This window comes from Pochonia chlamydosporia (genome assembly GCF_001653235.2).
Source record: "Pochonia chlamydosporia 170 chromosome Unknown PCv3seq00020, whole genome shotgun sequence".
Classification (NCBI taxonomy): Eukaryota; Fungi; Ascomycota; class Sordariomycetes; order Hypocreales; family Clavicipitaceae; genus Pochonia; species Pochonia chlamydosporia.
Genome location: NW_019154055.1, coordinates 71,966 through 94,502, shown reverse-complemented (window position 1 = coordinate 94,502; position 22,537 = coordinate 71,966). Strand labels below are relative to the sequence as shown.

General features: G+C 48.7%; 10 protein-coding genes across 10 annotated transcripts; 2 read left to right on the top strand and 8 right to left on the bottom strand.

The window, feature by feature from the left end:
* Nucleotides 1-3,186: 3,186 nt before the first annotated feature.
* VFPPC_12100 (phospholipase A2) lies at nucleotides 3,187-3,783 on the bottom strand (the record flags this gene model as incomplete). Its single annotated transcript, XM_018290091.1, has 2 exons — nucleotides 3,187-3,406; nucleotides 3,467-3,783. 2 exons carry the CDS (start codon nucleotides 3,781-3,783, stop codon nucleotides 3,187-3,189), a joined length of 537 nt encoding a protein of 178 aa, XP_018135970.1.
* Nucleotides 3,784-4,398: 615 nt separating this feature from the next.
* On the bottom strand, nucleotides 4,399-4,728 carry VFPPC_18489 (hypothetical protein; the record flags this gene model as incomplete). Its single annotated transcript, XM_022430090.1, has 1 exon — nucleotides 4,399-4,728. One exon carries the CDS (start codon nucleotides 4,726-4,728, stop codon nucleotides 4,399-4,401), a length of 330 nt encoding a protein of 109 aa, XP_022284907.1.
* Nucleotides 4,729-5,633: 905 nt separating this feature from the next.
* Nucleotides 5,634-5,948, bottom strand: VFPPC_18488 (hypothetical protein; the record flags this gene model as incomplete). The annotated part of the gene is made up of 1 exon (XM_022430089.1): nucleotides 5,634-5,948. The coding sequence occupies one exon, from the start codon at nucleotides 5,946-5,948 to the stop codon at nucleotides 5,634-5,636; it is 315 nt and encodes a 104-aa protein (XP_022284906.1).
* A 98-nt stretch (nucleotides 5,949-6,046) lies between these two features.
* On the bottom strand, nucleotides 6,047-6,630 carry VFPPC_18487 (hypothetical protein; the record flags this gene model as incomplete). Its single annotated transcript, XM_022430088.1, has 2 exons — nucleotides 6,047-6,462; nucleotides 6,537-6,630. 2 exons carry the CDS (start codon nucleotides 6,628-6,630, stop codon nucleotides 6,047-6,049), a joined length of 510 nt encoding a protein of 169 aa, XP_022284905.1.
* Nucleotides 6,631-9,561: 2,931 nt separating this feature from the next.
* VFPPC_12097 (ras guanine-nucleotide exchange protein) lies at nucleotides 9,562-12,244 on the top strand (the record flags this gene model as incomplete). The annotated part of the gene is made up of 2 exons (XM_018290089.2): nucleotides 9,562-9,798; nucleotides 9,905-12,244. The coding sequence occupies 2 exons, from the start codon at nucleotides 9,562-9,564 to the stop codon at nucleotides 12,242-12,244; spliced, it is 2,577 nt and encodes an 858-aa protein (XP_018135972.2).
* Nucleotides 12,245-13,149: 905 nt separating this feature from the next.
* Nucleotides 13,150-13,917, bottom strand: VFPPC_12096 (ribonuclease H-like protein; the record flags this gene model as incomplete). Its single annotated transcript, XM_018290088.1, has 1 exon — nucleotides 13,150-13,917. One exon carries the CDS (start codon nucleotides 13,915-13,917, stop codon nucleotides 13,150-13,152), a length of 768 nt encoding a protein of 255 aa, XP_018135973.1.
* Nucleotides 13,918-15,372: 1,455 nt separating this feature from the next.
* On the bottom strand, nucleotides 15,373-17,100 carry VFPPC_12095 (MFS peptide transporter Ptr2; the record flags this gene model as incomplete). Its single annotated transcript, XM_018290087.1, has 1 exon — nucleotides 15,373-17,100. The coding sequence occupies one exon, from the start codon at nucleotides 17,098-17,100 to the stop codon at nucleotides 15,373-15,375; it is 1,728 nt and encodes a 575-aa protein (XP_018135974.1).
* A 1,940-nt stretch (nucleotides 17,101-19,040) lies between these two features.
* On the bottom strand, nucleotides 19,041-20,196 carry VFPPC_12093 (casein kinase I isoform epsilon; the record flags this gene model as incomplete). Its single annotated transcript, XM_018290085.1, has 2 exons — nucleotides 19,041-19,973; nucleotides 20,170-20,196. 2 exons carry the CDS (start codon nucleotides 20,194-20,196, stop codon nucleotides 19,041-19,043), a joined length of 960 nt encoding a protein of 319 aa, XP_018135976.1.
* Nucleotides 20,197-20,300: 104 nt separating this feature from the next.
* Nucleotides 20,301-20,645, bottom strand: VFPPC_17118 (hypothetical protein; the record flags this gene model as incomplete). The annotated part of the gene is made up of 1 exon (XM_018294867.1): nucleotides 20,301-20,645. The coding sequence occupies one exon, from the start codon at nucleotides 20,643-20,645 to the stop codon at nucleotides 20,301-20,303; it is 345 nt and encodes a 114-aa protein (XP_018135977.1).
* Nucleotides 20,646-20,703: 58 nt separating this feature from the next.
* On the top strand, nucleotides 20,704-21,682 carry VFPPC_17119 (hypothetical protein; the record flags this gene model as incomplete). The annotated part of the gene is made up of 2 exons (XM_018294868.1): nucleotides 20,704-20,979; nucleotides 21,122-21,682. 2 exons carry the CDS (start codon nucleotides 20,704-20,706, stop codon nucleotides 21,680-21,682), a joined length of 837 nt encoding a protein of 278 aa, XP_018135978.1.
* Between the last annotated feature and the right edge of the window lie 855 nt (nucleotides 21,683-22,537).

Sequence of the window (22,537 nt, the reverse complement as noted above, 5' to 3'; positions counted from 1 at the left end):
CTTGGGCTGTCTAAACGGGAAGTGTCCGGAAAAGGAGAACAATCATCAGATATGCTGGGGAATGGGGCTAGCAATCTATTAGCACGTAATCTAAGTTTGGGTTTCGAAGCTCACCCTCAAGAGTTAATCGCGGGCCGCTTGATGTTGACTCTGGTGGGCTTTGAGGGCATACCAAAAGCCCGGGGAGTATGGAAGGGAGGTCGTCTGAAAGTTCTCTTGGGTGCAATTGTCTCCATGAAGAATCACCTTGATGCCAATCTTCATCGAGCTGACAGAAAGCAACATGCTGCGCCGCTCTCGCGGGCCTCGAACCGTCGAGTACATTTTCCAACAAGCAAGTTCCCATACTCGATGGACTGTAATGCATATGTAATGCTATATTCGATGCTTCCGAATGTATGAAGGTGATGACTGCGGGGCGGGTTGTAGAGGCGCTTAAGACACCGGAGGGTTTAATGGGAAAACAAACTAGGGATGGAAGTGGGTTAAGTAAATGGGAATGAAGCTAAAGTCGATGACCACGACAGGCACAGATAAGAACGCCATTCAACGATTAAATGACACAAGCGCAGGGCAAGAGGGGTGCCATGTTCTTATACTCCAAGAGAGTTGTCGAGACCCTGATGATCGGAGAACGTCTGATCGCTTTGCTAATCCACCAGGTATCTTCTTCTCTCTGCGAGCACCTGAATGACCATGATAAAATCTGAAAGAGAGTAGGACAAATGTTTTGCTTTGGGAGTTGTTGGAGGTGTCTGCGAGCATCCTCCTAGTGAGACCAGGAAAAAGCAGGATGGATCGCCGTGCAGAAATCGACAAAAACGGACTGCGGCAGCAGAGAGACAAACGAAATAACGAGATCTGATACTATCGACACCCCGGTATCAGCACTGCCTTTGCTATCGTTTGTCTGTGCACTTGTGATACGAGGTGACGGATACAAGGATAGCAGGGGTGGGAGTCACTGGGCATGTACATGGATTTGATTGGGTTTCAGGGTGAGAAAACACACCACACACACACACACACCAATATCAATACAGAAACATGTTTCCAAGAAAATGTGACAACATTGCAGATGCGCAGACGCTCATAAGTTTTCGCAACCCAAAGTGGTGGAATTTCCAAGATGAGGCTAGTGGCAGGGTGCAGTCGACAAGGGTGGGAAGAAGACAACGGCGATACGCAGCGGTGAACGCCCTTGCTTGTGCACATCAATTACAGTGCCGAGTCAAAAGTCTGTCAAAGCCCCACATCCGGGTGCTAAGGGCACAATTATCGTAGCAACAAATGTCAACATTCTAGGGACAAAAATACAGCTATTTACATGGTTCCTGATCTTTTAGACAGCTTGAGACCGTGGCTTTAATAGGAGGTGTACCAACCCTTCGCTTTTTTGCAAGCTTGGAGCCGGCGCGGCATTGAGTGGATAAGGTGCTGGATTTGGTCTTGCGGAATAGCTACCCACGCTTTTTGAAGGCATTCGCAGAATTCTGCGATACACACCTTATTTCTTCGTAATCCTGAGAGGTGAGGGAACATAGAATAAAGCCTACTTTTTAAACTGCGCCAAACATGCTCTATTGGGTTGAGATCCGGGCTATGACTTGGCCAATCAATCCACTGGACCTTGTGGGATAAGAGGAAGGCTGTTGTGGCCTCGCAAGTATGAATTCGCGCATTATCCTGCTGAAAATAACGCGTTTCTGAATAATTTGGAAGTAAACCTTCCTCTACAGCCCACATATAGCTATTTGCAGAATATCCTTTCTTCTTGGCTTCCTCATCTCTTTTCATGATGACGAGCGGACTGCGGCCCTCAACCCAGATAGCTGCCCAGATCATAATAGTGATAGTTGGCTTTCCATGATCTGTTAAATTGACATATTTTGGATCAAATGCCTCGTGTGTAAATCGCCAAACCCAAGCCGTTGAATTTGACGTGTTATTTTGGACTGAACACTCGTCAGAAGAGATGACCTTCGAAGCTGCAGTTAGTCCCAATTTGGGGCCGCAATTCCAAAACCACGTACCTGCACCAATTCTTCAATTTGGTCTTCCCACTCTAGTGTCCATGATAGCCTCTCTTCTGCTGCATCTGTTGAGAGTGAAATCCGTTTTTTTGCTTTCCATTTACGCAAGTTCTCTTCTTTTAAATTCCGTAGGATAGTTGATGGGCTTACCGGCAACCCTAGCTCTTCCACGAGCTCTTTTCGTGTAAGTCGATGGTTCTGACGGACTTTGCGAATAATTGTACGAGTGTCCCTATCTGATAGACTCTTTGGCCGTCCAGAGCGAGGACTGGATTGAAGGGAGCCGGAAGCCTCAAAGCGTTGAATTATCCTCGTTACAGCACTTGGGCAGACTGAAAAAGGCACCGCAACGGCGCTCTTCTTTTCGCCGGCAGTTACGGCTCCAATAATTGCTGCACGAGTCTCGGAATTAATTTCATGATTAGGTTGACGATTTCCCGATATAATAGTGACAGCGTTCTAGCCTTTGGTACCCCTGGGTTCCGTGTCAAGCTCGTTTCCGCCGAAAGCACCATTATTGCTCCCCTAGTCGCCTTAATGCCTAGCGAGCACGCACTACATAGTTTGGTGCTGTACACTAGGCTTGGCCAGAAGCAGATTTAAACTCTTCGGTCCCTCCAGGCCAAGGGGCCTAAGCACCTGCACCCAAACAAATTATTTGCCGCGGCTTATGCCAATCTTGCTCGTTTGAAGATGCATGCCAAAAAGCTGCGACAGTATACTCGATTGTGCCGTTCGCCATTTAACGGTTTGATCGTCCTTACACATGGTTCAACTAACTCCTATATATAATAATACTGCTATCGAATAGGATGTGCAAGTTGGATGAAGTAGAGGGAATTTTGTTTCCGAATGACGGTATTTAAGTTGATGAATCGCCCGCCTCTAGGCTATCCGTTACCAAGAGACGTTCACCCCGGATCAGTTCCCAATCACGATTACGTATACTCTGCACTTCTTTTGTTCTACTGGAGCTGATTCCTCATGGGCTAAGGAAGCAATCGTCAAACTCTGTCGTCGGCCTTGGTCCTTAAAGAGACCATACTTTGGGAAGAAGCGCTTTTCAAAGAATTTGCTTGTTTCAATTTCATGATGGGGTCGTATATTACTCCTCTAAACCTGAATGGGACCAGGTAGAGGCACGTTTCAATTCTCATCTTAGAATAGGCAGCTTTCCTTTGGCCTGAGCTTCCTTGACGAGCTGTTTGTACTCTTCCTGAGCTTCGACATACTTCCTGTACAGATCTTCCTCCTCTGCCTCGATAGACCTAGTCTGGCCCTGACCACCAAATAGTCTCACGCCATAGTAATAGACGTTGGCGAGGCCTCTACAGGCGCCATTAGCCTCAACTGCCTCGCAGAGAGATGTCAAGCTACGACTTGTTAGCATATGGTGGAGGATAAATATATCATGTGTGGAATTTTGATCGTACTCGGAGAAAAAATTAAGGTCAATTCGCTTGCGATTGTCCCTGGTAAATCGACTTTGAGCCTTGTAGTTCCTGTACCCGAAATCATGCCGCTTGCAACCATGGTCGAAAGGGAACTTGAAAGGGTTGTCCGGAGACTTAGAGCAGCTATCGGAAGACCAGTCCAGGCTGCTGGGATTCTTAGCGTCCCTGCATGCAATGAATTCAGGCAGAGTGACATTGAAGAGTAGTTCATCGGTGACAATTTCAGCGCTGGGTGTAGAGGATGGAGTTGCAGAGACACAAGTAGCCAATGCTGAGATGAAGAAAACCGGCTTCATATCGATCCCAGGTTGTATGGTTCTCTGATTTTGGAAGAAGAGAGGATAGCTTGATGGTAGTCGAAATAGTCAATTTGTGGTGAATGTGACACCATGCCTCCTATATATAGTTGTATGGTTAGCACAATGACTCGGTCAAGCAGCTCACGGTCAATGCGATTACCATGTGGACTGTATACAACATTTAGGTGATAACCCTGTCCCCTGCCAAGGCGACAGTAACCGTGGCTTATAAAGTCAAGCGTATGTCCGTGCATACATTCTCATCTATATGTCTTGGCTGTTATTGAATTGGCAGGCCCATCTGGTTGTTGAGTATAGCCCCACAAAACCTCAACTCAATTTTTTCTCAAGTTTCGAATTCATCTAGTTTAGGTTGAATGACCTACACTGAGCGAATGCATTACACGGATGAGGAGACTAGAGGTGATTCATTTTTGCTTAGACGCAAATGCGCACCAAGGCCGAGCTCAGTGGACTACAGTGGTAAAAATGATCAAAGTCCATACCAGGAACATGTTAGGTGTATCTAAGTCCTCCATGTGGAAACGATAAACGTGCTTGCCTGCACGCGTAATGCGCTCAAAATATCCTCTAAATTTCTCATAGAGCTTCTCATCCCTCAATAAAAGTTCGATCGATTCGCAGAGGCTCTTCTCTGAACTTGTTTCCGTTCTGACAAACTTGGCATGAGTCTTCGTTGATTCGCTTCCGCCGCCGGGTCAACCGCCAGGAGAGCTGCCGCTGTATCCAGGTTTGGGCCTTTGCGCGTCTGCAACGTTTGCAAACCACCTGAATGATCATGGGATTTGATTCGTCGACAGTGTGAACAATCGCGGCATAAGAGCCCGGTCTAAACTCGTACCCAACTGGACACTGGTGGCGATAAACTTCACCATCGTTCTGGTGACAAGAAGGGCAGTGGTCCTGAACGGGAACGCACATTGAGTCGCAATAATGCTTTTTGGTAACGTCTCAAACGTCGATAGTTGATCTGAGGCGCAGAACAGAGAAATGGATCACGAGATGGGTTGGAGTCCCGTCGGCAAGTGGCTATCCTTTCACGGGAGTTCTCGGCCGTCTTGACTCGAATGAGGCTTTGAAGATAGCGAAAATGGGTTGGAACTTCAGATTGACCTCAGTACAATGATTTAAATATGACAGATGGTTAGATTCGGGAAAGGGTACAGCGGCTGTCGGGCAAATCCACTGAAGCAGCTAGGCCTCAGTGGACGCGCACCTCTCTAGGGCAGTGATGCATTCGGTACGTATTGAGGATATTGACAGGGGTTATTCAATACCGAATGCATCACTGCTCAGGAAGGTCTTGACTTACTCGGCCGCCGCGACATCGATGTTAATTATGACTGGACACGGCATGTAGGCACTTACCCAGAATTACGAGAGAGCTATTGGAAAGACCTCGTCGCCAGCCACCCCATAGCCAACGATGTGGAGGTCCTTGGCCCTGAGTGGCGCTATCAGCTCAACTCACAACAACGGCTCGTGTACGACACTTTCATGGGCCACTTTCAGGCTAAAAGTCCAGCTCAAATACTTCTCCACGTTGACGGTGGTGGTGGCACAGGCAAGTCCTTCCTCATCAAGGTGCTATCCTCGCATCTGCAAGCGGCTGCCCTACCAGATCCTAGCCCTATTTGCCGTGTAGCTCCAACCGGCGTTGCGAGTAATCAGATCCAGGGTTGCACTGTTCATTCGGAAGGACAATGTCATATTTTCAGAGTCGGCTAGTGCCAAAGCACAGTCGTGAGCGGGTGGGATCCTGCCCACATTCGCTTGGAAGACTTTCAGCGTCTTCCTGTCGGTGTTGTATATTCTTGGCCGTCTGCTCATGGAGAGCACGGGTTGGTGTTTGTACGTCGCCGCTTAGATGATGTCGGCAAGGGACGGCTTGGCGCCGCTTCTGGCCCGAGTCCCACGGCTCTGTGGCGCATCGGGGATGAGGACGGTAGAACTGGCAGAGTGCAAGTAAAGAAGTTGGTCAAGTCCTGGGGCTTGACATGTTCCTGAGGCAGCCCCATGTCCGCCATTGGAGCTCGCTGCTGTTGTTGTTCCGCTTTAGATGTCGGTTGGCCGTTAGCTGCCGTCTGAGATTGCTGTCGCTGTTCTGCAGCCTGGTGTTGTTGGAAGAGTTGAGAGCCCATTCGTCTAACCAGTGCTCGTTGTTCTCTAGGGAGGCGATGAAGCAGGCCATGGGCTCTCTTCGGCCGTGCTGGGCATGCCATATGGACCATGAGGACTGTCAATTCTCTTCATCGAGATCATGGTCCATCGAAAAGTCTAACCGAGCACTACCATTGGAGAAAGCTAACATGAGGAACAAATGAATCTTCTGGTAGATCTTTGTCTTGACAAGACGATATCCTGTCGATCCATTCATAAACAGCTCTGCCAAAAGTGGCCAAAGCTTCCCATTCGCAGAACAGATATTTACAACTGGCGATGGAAAGTCAACGTGGCCAGACGTCAAGGCTATGGCGCTGCCAACGACTTCGTACGGACGCTCACTGAGTCGAAAAAAATATGGATATGGGGCTTTGACTGGATGGGAGACGAATTCCGTTTTCGAAATGCCGCTTGGGGATACCATAAGGGAAGCAAAATGTGGCAAAAGTTCTCCTCGCGCTTGCAGATTGATGCTACATATAGTACCAACTGCTATAAAATGCCTTTAGTTACTGTCGTGACCGTAACCTCAGAGAGGACATCTATGCCTACCTGTTATGGTCTGCTCAATAACGAGCAAGCTTCTAGTTTTGAGTGGTTCCTCAAGCAGCTATCCAGATTCCAACGGGCGGGCATCATCCCTTTCCCAGAGGTCATCATCACAGACAAGGATGATCAATTGCGGAACGCAATCCGGCGAATATTCCCTCATGCGAGGCTTCGGCTATGCGTCGTCCACATAAACAGCAATGTAGTGTTGTCCATTAAAAAGTGGTGGAACAGAGCTAACGCCTCCCTGGACTCTGATTCGAACTCTGATGACGATAACTCCGACGCCGCTGATATCCACGACTTGGAGCGTGGGAACACGAAGGTCAAAAGTATGAGGAAAGTAGATCTTGGCCCGCTTCCCAAAAGAGTCTTGAATACTCGCGCTGGTCTGTATCTCCTCTGGAAACACATCGTGTATAGTAGATCGGAAGTGGAATTCAACTAAGCTTGGTTGCAACTTCAACAAACCTTTACCCGCCAGAAGCGAATTCTGCAGTATCTCGAGAATACCTACTTGCCCTTGAAGAAAGAATGGGCCTGCTGCTACACTCGCTATTATCGAAACTTTGGTCTGATTACTACCGCACCTGAGGCGAGGTCCTCGTCAGTCCGTGAAAAGTTGCGGGGCCAACATTAAAGCAGTCGGAAGGAGAGTCATTCTTGCCATGGCTTGAGTGATCTGCTGATCCCCGCTCTGCCGATTGGTTCGCCGCCTCTGCTGCACAGTCTTGGCCGGATCTGGTATTAGTGTGTCCACATGTTGAAGTCGTTGGCTTGGTTGGTACTCAGAGGTACGATAGTCGTTCCTGAGGTAAAAGTCTGATTTCCGCCATCTAACCGCCTGGAATATCCTTGCTGACCAGATGGTGAAGCCCAGGCAGAGAGTGGGAATGCTGATCGAGTCACGCGGCAGGCACGCTGCCCAATCCTTCCGTGCCATCTTGCCAGATATCGAGGCTGCCCGTTGAACTGCCTGAGCGGTTAGAATTGCTGGACAATGGTCGCGCCTGCGCATGTGTAGATGGATTGGTTGGGCTAATTGGCCTTCTGCGACGGCTGATGTTGGCGATATTAATATTTGGTGAAGGCATTGTAGAGCTTCGAGGCAAGGTACACGACAGTGTAGGGCAATGACGATGGGGATAGTTTTGATGCTGCGACGTGTCGGGCCCGTTGAGGGGGTTGACGTTTTGGCAGGCATATGGCGACCATGGCAGAATTCAGTACCTACCTCTTGGCGTAGCACCCCTGTTAATTGCCTATTTCTAACATCATCTTTGCTGGACCCATAAAATAGCGGGGCTTCCAGGGGCTTCACTGCTTGCGTCATTCGTAATGGGGACGGGGAAGAGTTCCACAATTCAGGCGTCAATCACGACGCACGACGCTTTGACTGGGTAGTGTCCCTGTATTGTTTTCGATTCGTGTTCTCATTTAACTCGAGCTTCGATAAGGCCCTTGGCTTGTCCCATTCGCGCTGTGGCTGAGTGGTAGATACTCGGATACTGGTGGTTCGGTATGACGACAATCAATTCAACAAACCATGGCCGGGAAGGAGACAGTTCGGCTGGAGTTTACATGGCAGTAACTCATGTTCGCAAATTGCTACAACTATTGTGGTCTTAAGGGATGTATGTAGCATTGGACAAGCTGAGTCGCAGTCGCGCTATTCTCAGCAAACTCCTAAATGAAGAAATTACTTAACCCACCTGAGCAAGCTGACATCGGCTTAGCCGATCAGGGATAGGATGTAATAGGTACAATTGTAGACACGGCTCACATCCGAATTGGCTGATCCTGACTCAGATGGTCAGTTATGCCCATGCAGAAATCTAAGGAGCGAGTCCAGGCATCTCCGCTGCCCCCACCTGAAGACAATCGGCCTTCGGTGCCGTGAAGCTAAGCTACATGGCCCTTCACTACAGCGTGCAGATGTTGGCCTGGGTTTCGCAAAGCGAAAAAATGCGTTGCATCGTCTACGGCTGCAGAGAATGGTGGAGGGCTCCAATAAGAAATCATGATTCATGAGTTCGAAATGGAGAGTTCGCAGAACCAATTCATCCATTCCCTGCACCTGTCACGTTACGAGATTCATAGTAGCTGAAGTCATCTACACAAGAGACGATTAATCGTTCATTCATTGTCCTCCATAAAACACCGGAATTATTAATACAGGATACATAATACTTCCAGAATACTGTGCCTTCCAGGCAGGTAGCGGCGGCTGTGCAGTTAACTGAGGCAGCTTTTTCCGATACACCTTGTTGGCAGGCAGTGGGAGCAATTACTCGTCCCAGGCTGCCACTAAGCCTATTTTATGTTTCGTACTCTAATCCCTGGTTCAAGCTAGGCTTCCATTTGTGATTTATCAGCGTTTCTATAGTGGTCAGGACTTCTGTACTATACAGCTACGGCAGGTACCATTCAATATTACGAGTCGTTAGAGGAAGGCACGTCGTTCGGGGATCCCTGCCATGTTCAGTCTGGCGATGGCCCTACGGACTTGCAACGAAGAAATCTGAGGGCACTTGTGGGTTTCTGTGAAGTTGTCCTGTTGCCACCCACAGAGAGTTCTGGCTAATTTCTCATCATTTCCCCCGCCCTCGTGTGGCAGGAATGCACCCAGGAGATTAGCTGTGTTGCAGAGGTTGTTCATCGAGGACTGCCTACGGCCGCAGGCGCAAGGTGAAAGCAACTTGAAACTGATTTCAAAGGTGGCCCTGCAGCACCCGGAGCTGTATACGCGCTTGCCGTGTTTCTTGAACAGCTTGCAAGTTTCCATACAGCAAGTTGGTTTTGCCTTGGCGATGCTATCCATTACATCACTTTTCAGAAGACAAATAGCAAAGAAACGTACCTAATATTTCCTAACATATGCCTTCTTCAATGACCCAGGAAAACCCGAAGGAGGGTCTCACTGCAGAGTCCCTGGTAAGACCAGTCTTTCAAAACTTCTTAAGGGCATTTTATCCATTTCGCCATGTCTATACAGTCTCGATTTCGAGCATTATCTTGCCATTGGAGGAAGGGGATATTGTCATGGTACATACCGTGCACACCAACGGTTGGACGGATGGCACATTGTTGGCATCAGGCGCGAGGGGATGGATACCGACAAACTACTGCCAAGCGTACGAACCGGACGATATGCGAAGCCTCCTCGAGGCTCTACTAGATTTGTGGCATTTGCTTCGAAGCACATCGTTCAACGATCGTGAGACATTCAGAAACCAAGAATTCACGAGGGGCATAATCGCTGGCGTCCGATTCCTCCTGGTACGTTTTAATTTGGCCGCTACGAATCTTGACAGCCTCTGAATATCATTATTTGGAAGCTTCTCAAGTCACATATGATATCAGAGTGTCTAAACGACCTATTCAGGAACGCACTGGTTGCCTCGGTAGAGAGTCAATTATATTGCAACGCAGTGATGGTCTTCGGAAGAGCCGCAAGTCACTACTTTCCGAATTATCCTCATTATTGAGAATAGGTAATCGACTTCAGGAAATTCATAATGATGGTTTGTACCCACCGGATGTTGAGAATGCTGTCGATGAAATGATTCTCCGAGCTTTCAAGACCGTAACGAAAGGCGCTCGTTTTGTTGATGTGTTGGAGGAAGATAGGTTGGCCCGCGAATCGGCTTCAGGGACCATCATAGCCCCTATTGCATGTGTCCGAGCAGCAGAAGAGTGTTTGGTCGAGACTAAGGCTGCTATTGAACGAGTCGGAGATTTCGAACTCGTGCTTGATGGCTTTTTCTTAGTCAATGACTTAGATACACTACACATTGCAGAAAGGAAGGTCACGACCGCTATTGCGGAACGATCAGACATGGATCGTGGTGCTACTGAATCTTTCCATGGTTGCGAGCCGTCTATAGGAGAACCAGCACCGCCAATACTCAACAAGATCGAGAAGCCACTCCCGACTATACCATCCCGCACCGTCCCCGTCCAGGATGGTGGTCAACAAAGCGGCTCCCCAGTTTCCTCGCAGCCTTTATCTACAAATAATAATACTGCTTCAAGTGTTGAGACTTCCGCGATATCCGTTACATCAGAACTATTACCGCAACTACCGCCCCCTAAACTCACCCCTTCTCTTAATGCTTCCAAGAGAGACGCTGCGAATGACTCCCTTGTTATCGAACAAGATCAGCTCGCTTCGCGCTTTAACAACCCGGCGTTGTGCGATGTCAGAAGCAGTGGAACCAATCCTACGAGCTTGAGATCGCAATCACAAACTTCTAGCCTCGTACCCTCCCCAGGTCATTCAGTACCACCGGGCAACTATCATTCAATGACCGATCTATGTGTCAGGGACAGGCGCCCGCAAACTGATGAGCAAGACACAGCAGAAGCGAGGCTATTGAAGAAGACTTATACTCGTGAGCTCGTGTTTAACGACGAAGGGTTAGTGATGGGCGGCTCGCTTTTAGCTTTGGTCGAACGCCTTACAACGCATCGCTCCACGACCGATGCCACATTTGGTTTCACCTTCCTCCTCACCTTTCGGCTGTTCTGTACGCCAATAAAGCTAGCACAGGCTCTAATTGACCGGTTTGATTATACTAGCCAGTTCCCTGATGAAGCCCGCCTAGTTAGGCTCAGAGTTTATGATGCCTTCAAAGACTGGCTCGAATTCCACTGGAGGGATCCGGGCGATCGGCTAGCCCTGGAGCTTATTATACCCTTTGCTAAGTTAAAGCTCACATCTGTCTTGCCATCAGCCGGAGAAGGGCTGTGGGAACTCGCCAAAGGCGTCTCTGATAGTCGCTCCTTCGTCCTCGGACATGTGTCTTCTATGGAGAAATCCAACAGAGCTTCGGCCAAACACAATCCTACGGGAACTGAATTTCCACAGCCCATGATTTCAAAGAGCCAGCGACGTTTGCTCACCTCTTTTAGGTCTGGAGCTAATGGGCCTACAATTCTAGACTTCAACCCCCTGGAACTTGCCCGCCAGCTAACAATCAAGCAAATTGGCATATTCTCCTCCATTATGCCAGATGAGTTGCTTGCATCACAATGGACGAAAAATGGAGGTATTGATGCGCCAAATGTCAAGGCCATCTCAGCCTTGTCAACCGACCTCTCTAATCTTGTTGCCGATACCATTCTCCACTACCCAAAGATCAAGACCCGTGCAGCAGTCATGAAGCAGTGGATCAAAGTGGCTCATCATTGCCTAGAGCTTCATAACTACGACGGTTTAGTAGCAATCATATGCAGCTTAAGCAGTAGCTCAATTAGCCGATTGCGGAAGACTTGGGACGCCGTATCAGCTAAGTGGAAGGAGATACTTTGTCATCTCCAAGAAATCGTGGAACCGGCAAATAACTATAAGGTCTTGCGGATTCGACTGCGTGATCATGTCCCTCCATGTATTCCTTTCCTCGGAATGTACTTGAGCGACTTGATCTTTGTTAACATTGGCAACCCTGCTACCAGGCAAATGTCCACAGGTGTGGATTCAGACGCGAAAGGGTCTGCTGGGTTGACTGTTGTCAACTTTGACAAACATAGACGTACTGCGAAGATAGTCGGTGAGCTCCAACGTTTTCAGGTACCATATAGACTCATGGAGATTCACGACTTGCAGGTCTGGATATCTGCACAGATTAGGCGTGTTCACGAGAGGACCCAAGATAATGTTCACATCACTTACTACCGGAGGAGCCTGTTTCTTGAGCCGCGAATCATTGAACCTCCCTGGTAGGTAGAGCAGTCTACACCAGTCACATACAATAAGAAGGCTGTCTGAAGAAGGTACTTCTGGTGAATATCCCGTGACAGCAGTGATCGGAATGGTCTGGTCTGTCTTGGTCTTGGTCTGGTCTGGCAGTTTCTCGAGTCTACCATAGTCGGACCGGTCAGACCGGTCGGACCATTAAGTACTATAACTTAAATAGGTTATGCTGAGAGGCTTATGGCGGCTGGTGGCTGAATTTTGGCCCAAAATGGTTACAAGGTGTCTTTCTTTGCTTTTTATCTCAAAGTCCTCTTCCTCGAAAAGAAGCAATCATGCCGTATCAGGCACTATAACTGGCACAGTTGCCTGACACAGCGTGCAACTTAGAACTTTGTTGTGTATAGAACCTGTAGCCGTAAATTCTTGTGCCCCTATCGACCGCAATGTCAACTTCAACGTCTCTTTCACCGTCTCCTGCTCCTACCGTATCACCCTCCCCTACTTCACCCGCTCCAACGCCGTCATTTAATCCCACCACGTTTTCTGCGCAGGCACCAGTGTTGCATTCAATATTCAATACTCAATATGGCCTTGTATTGAAAAGACTCAATATTGAGGAAGTCCCATATTGAATATTGAGTATTGAGTATTGAGTATTGAGTATTGAGTATTGAGTATTGAGTATTGAGTATTGAGTATTGAGTATTGAGTATTGAGTATTGAGTATTATTGAGTATTGAGTATTGAGTATTGAGTATTGAGTATTGAGTATTGAGTATTGAGTATTGAGTATTGAGTATTGAGTATTGAGTATTGAGTATTGATATATTGAGAAAATATTGAGTATATTGAGGATATTGAGACGCGGCGACTGATACATAGGCGCCCGGGCGCCCATGTATCAGTCGCCGCATCTCAGTGCAAAGGCCCCATTACCACAAACTCGTGTCTGAGGGCGGATTCTCAAGGTCCTGGGATGCACAACTTGCCATGCTATCGCCCCATTTCATACCTGATTCACCTTCCACTTCCTCTCCGCCTCGCTCTCCTGGTAAGTCTACATTGAGCTGATCAAGCCACCCGTTCTTCAGCCAATGTTTCAGGCATTCCATCTGTTCGATTGTCTTTGATCCCAAATTCGCTCTGCTCCAAGGTATTTGGCGTCTAGCCCCCGAGAAAACGCGCTCCGCTTCTGCCGTCATTGCTGGCACCGACAGGATGTCAATTGCCGTACGAGAGAGGCGCGGGTACCGCGTTCGTTGTTGCTCTTGACACCACCACTCCAGTGCAGTCTTTGTGCAGATCTCAACAGGGTCAGCTTCGATAAAGGATACCCAATCATCAACCGAGGTTTGCACTACGTCAAGATCTTGCTCAAGAAGGTCGTATTCATCTGGCTCGTGAGTTGGCTCCGACGAGGGGGAAACTCGATCCGCTTCAGCCGTTGCATACTTTTCCTCCCAAAGTCTCTGAAGCTTTGGTAGCACTGCTGTTACCCAAGACTTGTTCCAGTTTACATCAATATAGCGCTTTCGCCTTGAGGGATGAAGGAGCAAAGCGGCTGCATAAGCTGGCACTTCATCAGTCAGGAAATAATATTTGTCAAAGGCGTGCCACGCCATCAAAATCGCATTCTGAAACCCAGTGTTGTTCGAATGCTTGTTCTTTTGTTTCTCAAAATGTTTAACAAGGATATCCATAGTTGCCAGCGTCTTCTCAATGGAGTCAAGATCACCTTGCGTTCTAGTTGTGACCTTTTCAAACGGCCTGAGGAAAGTGTTGATCTCACGTAATATCAGTGATGCATTCAATACTCAATACTCAATACGACCCCGTATTGAGAAAGTTTAATATTGAAGAAGTCCGTATTGAGTATTGAATTATTGAGAAAATATTGAGGATATTGAGAAAATATGGATTACTAAGCCCAAAATTCTCGATTTCCGTGGACTACTCGACGGGTCGAGTAGCAGAGCCAAAGGCCCTGAGCTGCACAATTCTCCTTTTGCTGCCACATCTGGCCTTTAATTTGCCGCGGAAGTTTAAGATACAGCCAGACCTTTCTCAAGTAAGTGACCCTAATCTGTATTGCGGTCAATCGTCGCTGAATTTGGTTGATACGTTATGGTTTTCAATATTCTCAATATCTTCAATATTCCTCAATATTGCAGAACCCCATATTGAAGAGTCAATATTGAGAAAGTCAATATCCTCAATACGTATTGAGAATATTGACAGGGGTTATTCAATACCGAATGCATCACTGGGGCTGAGGAGACATCAAGTGAAGCGGGAAGGAAACAAACGTAGCAACGTACAAGAGATAGACACAAAAATATCCGATCTTTCAATGGGCGGTTCTATAGCTTGTATGTTGACCAGCTGAAGGCAGTTGTGGTAGTCCTATTGTGTCCACTTTGTGCCTCCCACGAGGAATCTGAGCAGCTAAGCTTCCTCCAACTAATGATTGTAAGCATTTTTATGCAGTAAAGTCTAGACTGTGAACAGGCTGTTGTTCGAAGTGACGAAATGCCTGTAGTTTAATCTTCCCGGCCCGGATGTTGCAAGGCTATCGGTCAAAACTCCTCTATCGGCCATGCCAGTTATCAGAAAGTTGTGACGCATACAGGCCATATTACGTTTTGAACAAGCAATTCCCTTCGTAAGCACTCTCCGCGCTTCATGGCAGATTACCATCTTGTGCTGAGCAATGTGTGCGCGTATTTGGTCTTCATGGGCGGTCCGCTGGATACAGCACAGTGACTTCAAATCATGATGCACCAAATCCGGGTAAAAATTGACGCTTATCTAGAATTCCATGGTGAACCGCAAGCAAATTTTTGCTTGCCACACCGCATAGTCAAGTTACATAGGTCTGATGTGCGACCCACGCTATGGAAGGTGTGACATGTGTTGTTCCAGTACCCGTTAAGATCTGATATTCCGCCTTGGCTATCTGCATGAACGACAACAATGCAGTGCCAGTTCCATTATCAAGCCCAGAATTAAAGCAACCAAATATTCAGCCACTACAGCATGTTACTACAATCACGCATGCAAGGGTATGCAAAACAGTATTCTCATGGCCCACAAAACAGAAATTCATAAGGGCTACTCGTCGATATACATTTTTTCTAATTCAGCGTCCATCGATCCTAGTTGGCATCAAGTTCCTTCTTCTTTGGGACCTCTGCCTGTTCTTGACCTGGGAGAGTCAGGACAGGTACGTCGCGATCGAGAGCATACATGGCCTCTTCCTGAGCATCGTAGTGGTGGAACAGGAACCAGAACAAGCAACCAGTGATGAAGGCAGAGACGCCAACACCGGTGTACACCCAGATGTACTTGGGATCCCTGGCGACTGGGACGAGACCCTCAGAGATGGCTGAGCCGAAAGCAATGGTGAAGAGATACAGAGACTGGACGAAAGACTTCATGCTGGGGGGAGCTTTGGTGTAGGCATATTCGAAACCGGTGACGGAGATGAAGATCTCAGAGACACCAATAAAGACATAGCCAGGGATCTGGACAGCAACGTGAACGTTGTTGGGAAGGTTCTTGCCATCGGAGCCAACACCAGCAGGACAGTTGCGAGGGCTATCGTAGCAGGGTCCAGCACTGTAAATCAGCTTCTGCACGATAGCGGCGTAAGCCAAGCACAAGGCAGCAAGCCAGAAACCAATGGTAATTCGGACAATGGGGCGGAGCTCATGACCGCGTTTGCGCAGAATGGGGTAAAGAATCTTCTCCAGAATGGGAGTGAAGATCAAAATGGAAAGGGGGTCAAAGTTCTGCATGAAGTCGTTGGGCATGCCGTGGGCCTGCATCTGGCTAGCCTGAGTGATGAAGTTGCTGGAGAACTGTCCATAGCAAACCCAGGAAATAGGATAGAAAACGAAGACCTTGCAAGCCCTCAGAGCACGCTTGAGTTCATCAACAAAGTGGTCGTCCCAGGTGACCTTACCAGACTTGCCATGCTCAGCGCGCCACGAAGGCTTAGCGCCTTCCAGTGTGCGAGTGGTAACCATCATACTAATGGCCCTGAAAGCGTCGGTGATGACCTGTCCCTGGGGAGGGCGAACAACGTAGGACTTGCGGCGAAGGATGAGGATAGCAATACCAACATTGAACATGCAGAAGCAAAGAAGGAACGCAGTCCAGAATCCCTTGTACATCTCCATGAAAGGTGTAGCCATCAAAGAGAGGGCACCAACATTGATACACCAGTAGAACATCATGTAGATTCGCTGGTAGGTGATGGCGGGGTCAATGACAACACGCTCACCAGAAGGTTCAGTCTTGATGGCCATGGTTCGTCGTTGGTACTGATCAGCAATCAGAGGGGCGATGTTGGACTTGATGCCACCGGTACCAAAGCCAATGACAACTAGAGCGGTGACATAACCACCGAGACCAGCGCCGTTCTCAATCGAAACCGGAAGAGATGTGACCCAAAGGATAAGAAGACCGATCCAGTAGATGCCGCAGAAGATGAGAATGGTCTTGTACTTGCCAAGATACTGATCGGAGATGATGGCGCCAAGAATAGGAGTCACGTAGCAGAACCACTGGAAGAAAAGGTTAAGACCAGTAGCGGCCTGGGCACCCATACCCAAGCCCTTGCTGCCATCACTACCATCTCTGGCGTTGGAGACATAGTTTTGGAACAGACCCTGTGCTCCGTAGTAGGTGAATCGCTCAGTCAACTCCACAATGGCGATCAAGAAAGCGGAAGCAGGAAGGTTCTCTCCAACACGACGCAGAGTTTGCTTCTCATGCTCGTTGGGCTCCTCGCCGTCAGGAGTAGGACCGGTCTCAGCGTCGGCGACGGTGAGGTCAAGCTTCTGATCCAAAGAAGACTTTTCAATGCAGCCGCCAGCCATGTCGGTGCCCTGGTTAGGGACACGCCCATTGAACTCCTCGTGGAGCCTAATTACGTACAGAAAGCAACACGGTTAGCATCAAGTCTTGTCTTATGCTAGAACCACATTCTGCCAAAAATTGATTCAAGCAGAGGGGGGTGGAAAAGCCGATCGGCCTAGGTACAGTTTGGCTCTCCTGGCAATATCAACGGCAGTGACGTAAATACCTACTCTGCGGCCATGTCCTCGTGGTTTTGTGCCACGGTAGCTACTGTTCGTCGGGTAGCACCTTGTTCTTGAAAGGCGTCTTACACTCAGGGAAGGAGGAAAGCAAGACAAGGAACCAAGAGAACAACAGAATTGGGGAGGGAGGAGATGGAAGATATTTAAACACAAATCCAAGACCCCGACCAAGGAAAGCTTTGTCTAGGGGAGCTTTGGGGGAGGGGGGCAAAAGCAGGAAGGCGCGACCTTTTTCACTGGCGGGCGTGTACGACAACCAGTCGGCTAGCCAGCGAGTCCGTGGAGCGAGGCAATAACCCCGGGGGAATTCGTCCTGTTGATGGACCGAATTCACTCAAACAACAAATATGTGTTCCGCACCACCAACGAATAAATCGGATTCGCGCGGAACACATGCATTATCAAGGGCAATGCCTATCTGTGGACCCTGGGTGTATTGGAGATGCAGCGCAGAACAGGGCCGAATGAAACATGCCGCGCCGTCTTAAGCAGCAAGAATTGTTCACCAGAAACAGCATGAGACCAACAATACGAAGTGTCTTGCCTCGGCCGCTCCAGTTGGCTTGGTAGTGGGTCTGTAACCACGCGATGATGGAGGCAATGGAAATGGGAGCGGAATGGCGATGGAAGTTGTGATGGGGATGCCGGGTGGCTGCAGGGCCAAGCCCAACCGGGCAGGCGAGCCGATGGCCAACCAAGACTGGGGAATTACAGGGGCAGGCAAACCCTTACTTACCTTGTCGCTGCCTTTCCTTCAAAGCTGGGTCGATGTGACGGAATTGGGCATAGCCCCCCCCTACAAGTGGACATGCCGTTATTTGCAAGCCACAAGCAGCTTCTCAGCCTATCGCTGCTCGATTCACTGCCTTCCCTATGGAAGTATACCCAGATTGTCACAAAAATTACACCACTGGGCCAAAAGGGAGAACTCCACTTAAGAGGGTGGATTTTCTGCTTCATATTATGTGCGACACAGATTTTAAAATATATGGCTGCGCGAATAGCGGTTACAACATTTGCATTGAGAGGCTAGACCTGCCCACGTTTCGAGCGTATCCACCAGCGCTTGCCAGGTCGGCTGCCGCTTAAGAATGCCCAATGGCGCAGCGCCGGGGTATCCAGCCAACCAACGTTCTGGGTCGTAGGAATTTGTTCCCAGAGACCAGTGCTCTACAACCAGCATTTCTCGCGACGAACTGCCCATGTCACCTGCATCCCTACGAAATACAACTCAGGCAACGTAGTTATTGAGCAAAGGAACCCTCGCACCGGACAGTCGTAGGCCAAAAACTGGGTGCTACCTTGTTACCCTTCATTAAGACGCGCAAGACCACTCAATCCCTTGGGGTTCAGTCGCTGCATATGGCACGATGTCCAACATTCTCCTGGAGAAGCAACACTCCGTTGTCAACAAAAGACATAAGCAAATGCTTGTAATCTTGATAAGTTCTGTAAACAGGTAGCGGGTTTTCAATAGCTGAAACATCTAATTAGCAGCTATCGGCTGTATCGAACTTCGCAAATGCCCTTTCAAAGACAATGGTGGTTACGACTTCTCCGATCTAATAGCTGTTTGTCGCCACCAATTACAAGTTTTGGTATACGGTAAGTGATTGTCTAAATATATTGTCAGGAAGTGGCTAGCTATAACGAAGTCAATGGGACATTGGACCCTGCCCCTTGATTTCCCACGGGAAGCACGAGCCCTCTCGCCTTGCTCAAGGGTTGGCCAGAGTAGCAGCCGGGGAAACGGCCTGCGCATTCTTCTGGTACGTGTAGACGGTCCAGTCGAAGACGTAGTCGTACCGAAAGCCCTCTCGAACAAAGACATCGCGAAGGATCCTGCGAAGGTACCTATAGTCGGGTTTGTCATCGAATCGGAGGGAGCGAGTGTAGTTTACGTAGATGGCAAACTCGTTGGGAAGGTCGCGGCATAAAACCTCAGTAGGAGTGTTCATCTTCTTCTCCATGATGCGGTCATATTTTTGCTTCTTGGTATCAGCCTGTAGACCCTGCCAGGGAAGATAACCGCGGCAGAAGTAGAGCATGACGTAACCGAGAGATTCTAAATCGTCACGACGGGACTGCTCGATACCCAAGTGAGTGTTGATGGAAGCATACCGGGCAGTACCAGTCAAGTTCTTGTTCTCTCGGTAGGGAATATGGAAATGAGTCTTGGGTTCCCGGTACTTCTTGGCCAGACCGAAATCAATAATGTTGACTTGGTTGCTACGCCTGCCAATCCCCATGAGGAAGTTATCGGGCTTGATGTCGCGGTGGAGGAAGGACCGGTCGTGGATGTACTCGATTCGGGAGATGAGCTGATCGGCGAGGAGAAGGATGGTCTTCAACGTGAACTTTCGGTTGCAGAAGTTGAAGAGGTCCTCTAAACTTGGGCCGAGGAGATCCAGCACCATGGCATAGTATTCACACTCGAAACCGAACCAGCGGACGCGTGGGATCCCCACACCGCCGGCCAGAGACTTGTAGACACGGGTTTCGTACTCAAGCTGAGGATGTTTGGCTCTGACAGATTCAAGCTTGACTGCAATCTCTTCTCCAGATATGATGTTGGTGCCTAAGTAGATTTCACCAAACGACCCAGAACCGATCTTTCGGCCGATGCGGTATTTGTTGCCAACACGACGATCCTATTAGTACAGAATTAGTTTATTGCTATTGAGTACATACTTCGAAATGTAATTGTACATCGCAGGCAAGAAGGCTCGGTTGAAGCAGCTTTACAGAGCGGCATATTGATTGCAGCGCAAGAGTCCAGCTGTAGAAAACGAGCCGTGGCCCCGCATCACAACACCTGCGGAAGGGGAATCATAAAACACGGCCTACCATCGTGTCGTGTTTCACGTCAGCCATGGAGCTTTTCCACTGAGTGAAGGAAGCCGGCGGATTTGGATCTCGAAAATGACTTGATAAATAGACACCGCACTATAGACGTAGCCTGAACAGGAGAAGCCAATTTATTGATGGGATATTGACTGAAGTGTCGAACAAACGTAAGGGCAGGTGGGAATTATCGTGGCGGCTACACAGTTTGCCTTTGGGAGATGATGTTGAGGAGCTCCATCGGTGCCACGTCCGGCCAGCCAAGATGAAGGGCGAGGGGAGACAGTTGAAGGGGGTTTAGAAATTAAGAGCACGTCTGTCGGTCGATTAGAAGCTATCCTTAATGCTCGAAACCGCAAATCGTACACCAGATGAGCTTGGTGTCGGAGGAATGCGGTGCTATGGGGTACTGGGCAAGGGCGAGGGACGAAATTGCAGCGAGTGATTTGTGCCGACCCCCGCTTCAGGCAGCCAGTCATCAAACATCCCCCAGTAGGTCAGTAGGGCGCTAGGAAGATATCACATCAAATCCCATATATGACAGGTGGTTTCAACTTCAGCCAATGTAGGTGGTGGGTTTCAAACAGCCCTGCGTTGCGCTGCATTAACCACAGACCGCCTGATGGCCAAATCCCATGTGCGCAACCGATACGTGGTTGGAGCACTGTTGGACAGAAGCAAGCCAGCGAGAAATCCATCCTCTGTTTGAAGCCGCTCTCCTCCACTAGCATGCAGGTTGACAAGCAGTTCCTCTTGCCCAATGATATTCTTCTCATGCGGGTAGGACGGGCAGTAGCACAGACTCTTCACCAAGCATGGGTTGTATCTCCAGAACACTATCGCAGCGGCGGGTGAGCGAGCATGTTGTGAAGGGCCGTACAGTTGAGCTGTGTTCGAGCTCCTAAAACTGTCAATAGAAACCTTCTGACTTCTATCCCTGCCTGTCGGGCACGAGATCATCACGGCACCGACGCGTCGCGACACGACCACGATCACGGCAAGCTCGTTTATCGCTCTACTTGCGTTGTACCTCCCTGAGCCCATCGACTTGGCTGCCTCGGGTTGTCAAGTCACCACTTCCCGTGGAGGAGGACCTGGGGCCTGGAACAAGCAGCATTCACAATGGGCTTCAGCTCTCGGCCAGGCCCTTACGACGGTGTCTGCACACCGCCAGCCCGTTCTCACGGACCGCACGGGACGCAATCTTGATACCGCATTTGCGCTGCAGTCCGAACTGCTTATGGTTTGGCTGTTTACTCTCCAACTCGCCTTTGCATCATCGACCTGCTCTTCCACCGAGTGTTTGACTCATAACAGGACAGCAAGCCATTTGCAGATGTCTGCTGTCACTGTCGGAAGCTGCGATCTCATATCTTTGATCTTTGCATCTTCCTCTAAGATCTGTGACCCTGTAACTTCGATCCGAGATCCTGGTAAAAATAGCGATTCTTGTACACCCCGGTGTGCCGCGTTAGGAGGTATCTATCATGACGCCTACCCTATATACATGTCCTAAAGTCGTGATCTTTATATTTTTACATATTTTTGTTATTTACATAACGACATACATATGTATATGTATGTATATATTAAGGAGTGTTATCATGATAGTCTCTGGTGTTTCTTCTAAGGGTTGGGGTTGATTTGGTGTCCCATCGATGTTGGTGGATGTCTATGGCTATGCACAACCGGGCTACCAGAGATTCTAGCTCGAAGCACCCAGTTCTCGGATAGAAGAGCTTGGAGATGAGAACTCAATTGTGTATTGCAGAAACTCGGAATTCGACCGCCAAATTGTGTATAAAAGGTCACTGGGTAACTGAAACTGCAGATAATTTTTTTGCTCCATCAACAAACAAAGTGCACCTTACCACAATGCCCTCCTAAGAAGTGATGGCATTGCGGCATCCACGCCAGTGTTCCAAAAATGAAGCCTTTACTTGAAAGAGCATCTTTCACGAAAACCACGAAAACCACCAAAAAAAAAAAAAAAAAAAAAAAAAAAGGGAAAAGAAAGAAAGAAGGACAGAAAGAGAGACAGAGAGCGAGAGAGAGAGAGACGGGAAGAACTCAAACGAACATTCCGACAACTCAGTCGCCCGTCGCACTATCTCACCCACACTGAATGATGTCCTTCTCCATCCTTGTTCCCACCTGCTGTCCTTAAAATAAAACAAAAGAAAAAACAACAATCGCACACACGCAGACAGCACAAAAAAAAAAAAAAAAAAGGCACGGAAGAATTCAGATGAAACCTCTCCAGCACAACGACGTTGCCTCTCGACTATTTCACCCACATCCCTAAACGATGTCATGCTGCATCCAACTGTTCCCACCTGCCTACGTATACCGTGTGCTGGGCCATGCCATT